The sequence below is a fragment of the Rhyacophila brunnea genome, unplaced genomic scaffold (assembly GCF_057557595.1).
Source record: "Rhyacophila brunnea isolate RB1 unplaced genomic scaffold, BYU_Rbru_1.0 scaffold_2, whole genome shotgun sequence".
NCBI lineage: Eukaryota > Metazoa > Arthropoda > Insecta > Trichoptera > Rhyacophilidae > Rhyacophila > Rhyacophila brunnea.
Window position 1 is genome coordinate 34921088 of NW_028232859.1, and position 10396 is coordinate 34931483.

Consider the following 10396-nt stretch of genomic DNA (forward strand, 5'->3'; position numbering starts at 1 on the left):
TACGCAAACGGCCGTACGTGTCCGCTTTTGACAGAAAGTTTAATTTTTTTAAATAAAATTGCAAGGTAGTTCAGATTTCTTTTATTGACAGAATTTAACAATAAATGAAAAGCCTTAAAATTAATAATCATTTATTTTCTGGAGATAGGTAACAATTCGCAGAAAATTTAAATTTTTTTAAAATAAAATTTCAAGGTAGTTCAGATTTCTTTTATTGAAAAGATTTAACAATAAATGGAAAGCCTTAAAACTAATAATCATTCATTTTCTGGAGATAACAATTCGCAGAAAGCTTAATTTTTTTAAATAAAATTTCAAGGTAGTTCAGATTTCTTTTATTGAAAAGATTTAACAATAAATGGAAAGCCTTAAAACTAATAATCATTCATTTTCTGGAGATAACAATTCGCAGAAAGCTTAATTTTTTTAAATAAAATTTCAAGGTAGTTCAGATTTCTTTCATTGAGAAGATTTAACAATAAATGGAATGCCTTAAAATTAATAATTATTCATTTTCTGGAGATAACAATTCGCAGAAAGTTTAATTTTTTTAAAATAAAATTTCAAGATAGTTGAAATTTCTTTTATTGACAGGATTTAACAATAAATGAAAAGCCTTAAAATTAATAATCATTCATTTTCTGGAGATAATAATTCGACTCCCGCAAGTTCCACGTCATCTCCATCAAGTGTATCAATAGCTTCTAAATTATTCACTTCTTCAAAGCATTCACATGCATGAATATCTTCAGTATATTGTTGGCCATCGATTGGCAAATTATTATTTGTTTCAATTATGTTCTTATACCAATGCAGGGTTTCTATATTCTTCCATTCGAGTCCAAAATGTTTCGAAAGTAGAGAATTTACATCGTTTATCTTGTTTTCATTCAGTTTAACGCCTATAGGAATCGGTGCTGGATTTACTGCATCGTATGTTTTATTCTTTTTTAGAATTTGCTTCTCTCTCGCGATGTCACAATTGTAAGGTATTTCACCTCTTACCACAATATTATTCTTTTTCGTTTTGCGGAATAAAATTCTCTTGCATTGAGATATTTTGAAATGTAATTGTGCTGTAGATTTTATGTTTATTTTAGCTTCGTCTTTCCAATTATGAGGACTCCAATCTGTACCAATTATTTTCAATGTTCCGTGTGCTTTAAATACATCATGATATTCTTCAATATGTATTATTGTTTTCTTTTTCTTTAAGTCTCTTTCGATAAGACCAAATACCCGATCTGCTGGAAGGAAAGAATGTCCAGTGACTGGAAAAATTATCTCTAGCTTAGTGATTGATGGAGGAGCATTGTTATGAAGCCATTTGGCACACATCGTTACTATTGTTAAATTTTTATTTTGGCCAGCACACCCATCTGCTACCAACCGAACATTTGTGTATCCGTTCAATACTTTTGATTGTAGTTCATTGAAAATGATTGATGCTACTTCATTTGAAGATTTCCTCCCTTGGTTTTCATTCCATGTATAAATTGACACATTTTGTGGTGACAAATTATTTTTTGACGTTCCTGATACGACTGCTAAATTGAAGCAGTAAAATTGTCTCGAGTAATAGGCGGACTGGTCACTAACTTTTGGCAACACAAGGTTTTTCTGGCAATCGAAGGACATAAGAAAACAATCATCGTTTTTCTTCTTCAAATATTCGAAAAAACAGTTTGCTTTTTTTTTGTGTAGAGTAAGTTTAAATATCAAATCTTTTTTCTCATTTTCATCCTTTTCTAATTTCACTTTTTCTTTTAATTCCAAACATGTGCTACATTCATCAGTGCTTGGAGTTGCAAAACTCATATTAAACCGGGTATTAAACAACATCCGAAAGTATGACATTTTTACTTTGAAGTCATCAGTGACGCTATTATTATACATTGACCATATTTTGGTAATGCTTAGATCTGAATCTAAGTAAATTCTTGTACTTCGGTCTCGTTTATAATGTGACTCGATTCCCTTGAGACATTTGGTGAAATCGATGACAGAATTCATCTTGTTTTCAAAAAGTTTATCCTTTCTTGATCCACCCCTTGTTTCAATGGGTACTAACATGTTATTTTTTTTAAACCGTTGGAAGACTCCGATAACTCTATGTTTTGTTATATTTAATGTTGATAAAAACGTGGCCCTGCATACGGGAAGACAATTCCCAGCAGTGTTTATAATGCTGTAATGAAATGTAGCCATTTTTTGTTTTATAAAAACTTTTTGACGGCGTCTTTTTGGTACGAGAGTCCTACAGTATTTCAAAATAAAAGAATCCTGCTTGTCTTTAGCTGGTGCAGAATAAAACGATTCGTGAAACTTCCTTATGTCTTCCATTGTCAATAATCTGCATTGAAGACCACGACGATGGCCGCATTTAGGAAAGGAAGGCACGCCTTTTGCAGAATATCTGGAAAAAATAATATATTTTAGTGTTTTATTCAACTTAGAAACCACGGTTTGAAAAAACATTTTGTTCTTGAACCACCCTTTCCGTGACCATAGTAATGACATGGAGGTAATAGCGTATGTGTAAATGCGTTAACAATGAAAAATACTCGTAAATAACGAGTGAAAATGCGCAAAGGTTAATATTTAAATATTATTATTCTTATAAAAACATAAAATTATGCTTGAGCACATCATATTTTAACAATAAATCGCATTTAAAAAAGATGCATTGTGATCGAAAAAGTTTTGTAGTAGTATTCTGATAGTACTTACTTTAAAGTCTTTTCTTTGTCCCTTTTCCACTCATTGGGCTTAGCTACACGTTTTCTAGCATTCCTTGAGTCCATTTCAGTTCATTAAATATTATACTTTTTCTTGAAAACTATTATAAATGCACTTATTTTGAAAAAAACTGACAGAGAACCTCTATTTTAGAATAATGTTATCAGAGTGCCGAAATCCCGGCAGCCATGACAGTCTGAGAAGATTCCTGCTCAGTGATTGGCTGGCCCTTACCTGCGCGCGCATATAAGTCAAGTGTCCGTTTTTGATATTATACACGAACTTTAAACACAAAAATCTCCATGAAAACGACCGTTTTTGATACTGTCGAAGGCATTGTTGGAAAGAGCATCACTAACACTACCAGAATCAACAAAAACATGAATTTAGTGGAGTGTGGCTTATGTCCCACTTTGATACCAAGGTACTCACTGATATCTCAAGGGACTTCAGAGTCAATAGCGAATAATGAAAGATGTTTTACCCACCATTAAAACTCTTACTATTCTTGTTGACTCTGAATTCCAGAAAATACCTACCTGGTTTCCTTGAGACATATCAAATTGAATAAACAAAGACAAAGCACGCTACGATAGAAGCATCAGTCCTGTCAGCCGGTAAAACAAGATGAGCAACTAGAGAGATAGATAATCGAGAAGAAAAGGGGGTAAAAAGGGGCCAGCACAGAAGAACACAAGGCAAAAAATACGATCAACATCTCAAGGGACTTCAGAGTCAACAAGAATAATAAGAGTTTTAATTGTAGGTAGAACTCCTTTCATTATTTATTAATTAATTTACACAATTGAAATTGTAAATTATCAAAAAATGTCTCAAATTGCAAGCTTCGTATTTTCCGCTAGGTGCCTCTGCTGGGATGCCTCTCCCCCTTAAGTATTAAAGAAAAATGATTATAGAACAGTTTGAAATTTGTTATTACTTATAGAATTATCAAAATAAATTGCTGGGCGCGGGTTTACACGTTATCCCCGAAGCGCCGCTCGCGGTCGTCTAGAGTCTCTAGCGGCCGCGCAACCTTTGTGACATTATTTTTCGTTACGCCTGTGTGATTTTCGTAACGAATTCACCCGGGAGGTCAAGACAAAAGCATTTATCCATGCTAATAGGTAAGTACCGAAGAAATTGGATAGGTACCTAATAATATGACATTAGCACTGCAAGAGATGATGACCTACAATATCACAACAATATTATAAACAGTTATTTTTCACACCGTTTAATTTTAAACCATTAATCGCATAGCTCTATAAATGATATATGATAAAAACTTTGTGATACAATTTGACCCCGGTTACCAGTTGCAGACTAAAATTTATTTGTTTCATATGGCAATGGCAGTATTTTTCATTACAGCAAACAGCAACACTTTTTACAGGTGACACATCTCTGGTCGAAGTGATTGAACCTTTTTGTTATCATAATATTACATTTCTGGTTATTTTGTAATAATAGCTCAGTGATTTTTATATAATTTTCTGTACAACGCATGGTGAAGAAAAATGTGGAGTCCTACCCATGTACAAGTAACCGTCCAAAGAGTTAAAGGCGTTCTCACAAAAGGAAAAAATGGGACAAATGATTGCTTCGTCACCATTGGGCTGGGCAAGGAGAAATTTCAAACGTCAGTTAAAGAAAAAAGCCAAGATAATGTCGAATGGCATGAAGAGTGTGATCTTATGATTCCAGCCCAGGGAAATACGGCTGAGGTAAGCTTGACAGTTCTGCATAGAAATTTCCTTGGAGATCAATTTCTAGGTCACGTATCTGTACCTTTGGCTGGGTTGGATGTTTATGAACGACCTAAAAATAGATGGTATACTCTGGAAAGTAAACCCGGGAAAGAGAGTAATAAAAAACGCGGCGAAATAGAGGTGAAAATCGGTTTTACCGTAAAAGAGGGCAGCCTGACAGATCTTAGTAAGAAAGACAAACACAAATCTTCGATGGGACAACTCTCTTTGGCCGCACAAAACGTCGGTGGAAGTTTACTCAGCATTGGAAGCCTTGATAAACGCAAAGGCTTGAAAAAGTTCGCGAAGAATCTTGGATCTAAAATGCATTTAAATAAAAAGGATAAAAAACATGATTCATCTTCTCCTGTTGGCAGTCTTTCAAGTTTAAATGTAAATAAACCATCAAATAACAGTCCATTCCGTAATAGGGCAGGTCAGGTGACCGGAGAAGCAGACCCTGGTGTTATCAGTGAAGACGATGACGAATTTGCATTCGATGATCTATCTCATAAAAGTTCTGGTAGTTCTCTTAACGTTAATAATAGTAGTACACTGCCAAGAATCAACAAATTTATCCCATCCCCTGCAAATGCATCATTGGAAAACCTCGGTGGAGGTGAGCTATTACGTCGCTCCACTAGCGGAGGAATTGTCGCTCCAGAGAAGACACCGCCTCCAAAACCTGTGAGATTAGGTCTCGATGACATAACTCAGTCTCCTAATAAGACTGTCACTATCAAGCAAACTGATGAATGGTCCCAAAAACTTTATGGAAAAGGAAAACTTCAAAGTCAATTATTATTGGAAAAAGAGAAGTATGCTGTTAGCGAAAGTAACAAAAGTACTGAAAATATTAGTCAGGCAAAAGATAAAAACGAAAGTCCGAAATTCTTTAAGAAGTTCTCCAAAGATAAACAGAAAAAAGCATTGGGAGAGAGAATAATAATCGGAGAGGAAGGTATTATCGATGAGAACAAAATTAACCCCGCATACAATAAGATGCCCAAAGATGCTGTAAAACACTATGAAAGCAAAACACGTGAAGATTTAGTCGTGCTTTCATGGAGTCTTCAAAATGAAGTGGATAGCCAAAAGAAAAAAGTAAAAGATTTAGAAAATTATTTAGACGAGCTTTTGTTGAGAGTGATGGAAACGACTCCTCGAATTCTTCAAAATCCATATGGTAATAAGAATGGAGTCTTTCTTAAACATAATTAATACATTTAATTGATCACTCGCAATCACGTCTTCATGAAAGTAATGGGAAGATATTTGGAACCCTTACTGATGTTAATGGGAATCAAACATGTATTTGTACTAATTTATATTCATTATTTATTTTATTACTTAACTTATTCAGCAATTAATTACCTAACTTATAAAATCCCATGTGTTGCTGTCTCTTATGCATTATTGTAATTTCATGTATTCATTCAGTAGGTATCAATATCACATGCAGTCATGTTAAGTTATAATAGATTTGTCTAATGAGAAAAGGATATTTTTTATCCATACCTTCCTAATGAATGAATTCTGAATGAGGGAAATTTGTATTTTGTTATGTTCTATTTGATCTTCCTTATTCACTGAATAATGTAGTTTAATAATTGTTGACAATCAAATTAAATTGAGCACTTTTTGCTATATGTATTGGATTTTTCACATTATTTTATTTAGCTTGTGATGTTTTCTTTCGTACATAGTTCTGTATCCTTTTGACTATGGCTGTTTTTTTGTTTATTTAAGGATGTACACCTTCTAAACTTGCCGTCCTTCTTGACCTGATAATAGTTTTATTCACATGAGCCTTATTATATTAAATTTATAGATGAATAATTATAAGATTTAAATATTGGATATTTATTTAGTTTTATAATTATTATTAAATGATCAAATCAGTGTTCACCTAATCATTCTTGTAAATATTGTTTGGAAAGTAGCAAATAAGTTTTTCTTCCGCAAGTGACCTTTCAATTATTATTTTAGAGAATCTCAGCACTAGCCGATAGATAGCCGACAAATTTTTGTATTATAACAATGTGTTTTGTTCTTTTTCAATATTATTTTAAAATAAGTTATTAAATTTCAAAACACTATCACTCAATAACTAGAGAATTATTGTAAATATTCCATATTTATTTTGATATGTAGGTACGTTTAATGTTATTAAGGCGACCTCCTTTGGTGTTTCCCGTTACCGGCTATCAAATAAAATAAAAATCAAGTTTACTAACTAAAGTAAATTATAATTTGTGGTATCAAAAGAAAAATACTATAACAAAAAAACAATAAGTACATAGGTACATACAATTTATTTCTCATAATTTACAAATCGAATTTTCAAAAATATACAACACAAATAACGAGTTCTAACGACTATCTGGTTATGTTATGTAGAATAAATTCATAAATATGACTGTTTCAACCAAGCTTTAGATAAAAAGTTTAGACCATTTTAATTTGTCTTGTATTAGTTGTGAAAATGATCTAATGATTCTTGGCTATTACTGAAATATGATTTATCTAATATAAGGATTAAACAGGGTTGCGACATGTATTCTTGTATCGATCATTAGAATACGATAGCAATTCTTTAAAATAGTTATTCTTTAAATGAAAACAGTCTGATTTTATTTTACATTGTATTAAAAATATCTCGCCTTAATGTGGAAATTATTTATGTAAAAAGAAAAACTTTTTTAGCCATATGACAAGTGTATTCAATAAATATCACTTAAAAAACTTTTCTTTATTATATAATAGGGCAGTTATTTGTATTTTTATAATATATTAACCATCTTATTCTAAGACGTAATGTTATTCAACTTCAAAAGAATAAACACATATTTTTCAATAAAATAATAGTTTTGCAAATGATGAACACAATAATAATCCCATTGTCCTGACCCAACAATTTTATTTATCTTAAAATTATTTCTTAGTTAATAATAAATTCTTATGACTTGTGACTCTTTTTCTTTGATTGGATGGTTTGTTGAATGGGAACTGCATATGCTTTCTGTGAGATTTTGTTGAGATAGTAAAGTGCCACCAGAGAAAAAATAAAACTGAAACAACAAAACATTATTATTATTTTGATACTTTCTAGACATTGATCATTATCAACAGTATATTTTAAGAACAATAAGTATGTGTAACTCTTGAAATCAAGTAATGTAACATTTAGGTATGTATATTATTTGAATTATGATAACAATATAAATCATGATTTAAGAGTTGACATGCCATGTAAATGTTGAAAATTAAGAATTTTTGGTATCTTTGGGAGCTAATACTGAATGATTTGTAGAATTTATATGAAAGATGTATACTATGCCCTATATCTTTTCATCCCAAAATATTTTTCCCCAGTATTTTTTTGACAATGTCCGATCCTAATAACGTAATATGAGCCTCCACGAAGTGGAGGTTTGTATTAACAGATTTTGGTTTTTACAAGAAATGGATGTCAGCCCATACTTATTAGACTTCAAATGTAAATTGAAATCCAATATGTGTATTTGCCAGACCCAGGATTTGAACCTGGGACCCATGACATTATAAACCAATATGTAAGCCGCTCGGCACTAGTATAACAAGGTAGTATTGTGAACGACTTTGTTTGAAACTGAGAATAAAGCCATATTTTGGTACATCAGTGGGTATTCTATACACAAGGCGGCTATCAACGGTTGTTTATCATATTTATGTATTAGGGTTATAATTGTTACAATAAGTTAGCTGTCTAAACTGTCAACACTGTCTATCTCACTCTAAAAGTTAGCACAGCCAATAGGTAAATTCTGTACTGATGATGGTAGTATAATGTAAATTTTCCAGATAAAGGATTTTCATCCACAACTTTAGAAGCAGACTCTCTACCACTACTCAAACAATTCAATGTCATTGATCCAGAGCATGGGCTTGAAGCATTGAGCGAATGGGTTAACAATCATTAATCATCAAGTCTATTATGATAACCTCTACCAAGCGATGCTCTGATTGTGAGTGAAAATGGTAATTTATACTTTAAAATTATCACAGATAATTTTGTTTAAACAGAGAATCTGAGGTATAAAATTCAATATGTAATATTAGAATAGTTTAGGTTTTAGTTCATACCATGTCGTTGCACACACTCTGTGTACCATTCCAGCAGCAACGATGGAGATCAGCAAGCACAATGAAATTTCTGGATATTTCAATTGAAACGCCTTCCCAAATAATGTCGACTCAACGTTACCTATAGCCTGGAAAAAATAGAAAATATTTCTGATTATCAAGTTTTCAAAATAATTATAAAATATTCAGTTGCCTACATTTTTAAAATATGATTGCTCCAGAGGTTTCTCAATTTTTTTCACTGTGTGCTCTATTTGTAATCTTTGTGTGCAGTTTTTTTTTTTTTTAATTCAACCGAAATGAATATATTGCTTTAAAATTATCCTGAATACAATAATGATGTGGTACTTAGTACATAATAATATAGACCTAACATAATGAAATTATGTAATTACTGACCATTCTAATATTGCCAGTGTATCCTAAATAGTTATTTGTGAAACAATTTATTAAACTTTATGCAAAATGGGTGTGTGACGTACTATCAATTATATTGAAAATAAGATTTAATAGTTCGGACTGAGGAGCCTAAGCAAGACAAGCTGAGAAAACAGGAGTAATAGAACAACCATGGATAATATTCAAATTAGTCCCGTTTACTTCTAGGGAAAGGAAAGAAATTATATGTATGCACCTTATTTTCATTGGCACCACTTTAGTAGCATCGTAGAGTTTTTTATTTTTATTTATTATTTGTTTCTTTATTAAACATCACAAGATAGAGAGACAGAACTCCAGGATGGAAGGCCAGCGCCTTATGCACTGCACCACGAGAGCCGCCAAAAAGCATTATTAAAAGATATGCATTCTTACAGTTATTATCAGTAGGAAGAATATGGATCCCAAGTATCCTCCCAATATAGTATGTACTTGAGACGACGCCAACCAAGATTTATACATCTGCATACCAGAAAACAGTAGCACTGCCATAATTGATGATAGAATAAAAGATGTTCCACTGGATACAGCTGTAATTTTAAATAAATTAATTATCATTTTAAAAAAGGTTCACTAAACTTTATAATAATATGCTGTAAATGAGGGTGATTTCCATTGTATACAGTTAGAGAGAAAGTTTTCCGCATTTTTTCTTCTTTTATTGGTATATACATAATATATCGTTCATACCTCCCCTACAAGGATTATTAAAATAAATTATTGTACCTATGAAGATTATTGTTTATTGCATTAATCCATGATAACAAAATGAAGGTTTTTATGCCTAATAATAACTAAGAAAAAACATTACAATAATGACGTTTTTTATAATAATTATTCGTATCGCACTAACCATGTGAATGTGAGTAATATGATTGTACCATCATGTTTTGACATTTTAAATAACTTTTATTGAAGAATGCAACAAATACAAAGATGTGCAATGATCAAATTAAAAATATAGGCTCTTTCACTTACCCATGTTTGTTACAAATAATATATTTATTATATTATCCAAGGGAAAAATATCAATTAGATGGAAGATCCCGATTTTCGATTCCCAATTTCAACAAATTTTGACACGTCTAGCCGAAGCCGGTAAATTAACCTTGTTGCCAGTTACAAAAATAAGTATTGCCATTATAATTCCCAAGGGGAAATAATACTTTATCCGTGTTTTTACATAAATGACATTTACCAAACGGTCCCATTTCGTTTGTTTGATTCAAGTTGAATGATACGAACCTATAACAATAATCTCACCATTAGTCTATGATCTCACCTCCTTTACACTTATGACAAATTCAATGAAACCACTCGTCGGTATTTTGTATTATTGTCGA

General features: G+C 31.9%; 2 protein-coding genes across 2 annotated transcripts; one reads left to right on the forward strand and one right to left on the reverse strand.

Moving 5' to 3' along the window:
• The first annotated feature begins 4112 nt into the window (after positions 1-4112).
• On the forward strand, positions 4113-5847 carry Rip11 (Rab11 interacting protein). The gene has a single exon (XM_085947357.1). It carries the CDS (start codon positions 4260-4262, stop codon positions 5709-5711), a length of 1452 nt encoding a protein of 483 aa, XP_085803483.1. The 5' UTR covers positions 4113-4259; the 3' UTR covers positions 5712-5847.
• Positions 5848-6786: 939 nt separating this feature from the next.
• Positions 6787-10140, reverse strand: LOC147072232 (protein KRTCAP2 homolog). The gene is made up of 4 exons (XM_085947359.1): positions 10032-10140; positions 9429-9583; positions 8616-8743; positions 6787-7561 (listed from the first exon to the last, which is right to left on the reverse strand). Exons 1-4 carry the CDS (start codon positions 10033-10035, stop codon positions 7450-7452), a joined length of 399 nt encoding a protein of 132 aa, XP_085803485.1. The 5' UTR covers positions 10036-10140; the 3' UTR covers positions 6787-7449.
• Between the last annotated feature and the right edge of the window lie 256 nt (positions 10141-10396).

What these genes read in the sequence shown, in the direction of transcription:
- Rip11 (XM_085947357.1), top strand. Translation starts at nt 4,260, where the DNA reads ATGTGGAGTCCTACCCATGTACAAGTAACCGTCCAAAGAGTTAAAGGC.
- LOC147072232 (XM_085947359.1), bottom strand. An exon ending in TCTTCCTACTGATAATAACT is followed by an intron (nt 8,744 to 9,428) that starts GTAAGAATGCAT and finishes TATTTTTTCCAG; the next exon opens with GCTATAGGTAACGTTGAGTC. An exon ending in AGAGTGTGTGCAACGACATG is followed by an intron (nt 7,562 to 8,615) that starts GTATGAACTAAA and finishes TTGTTGTTTCAG; the next exon opens with TTTTATTTTTTCTCTGGTGG.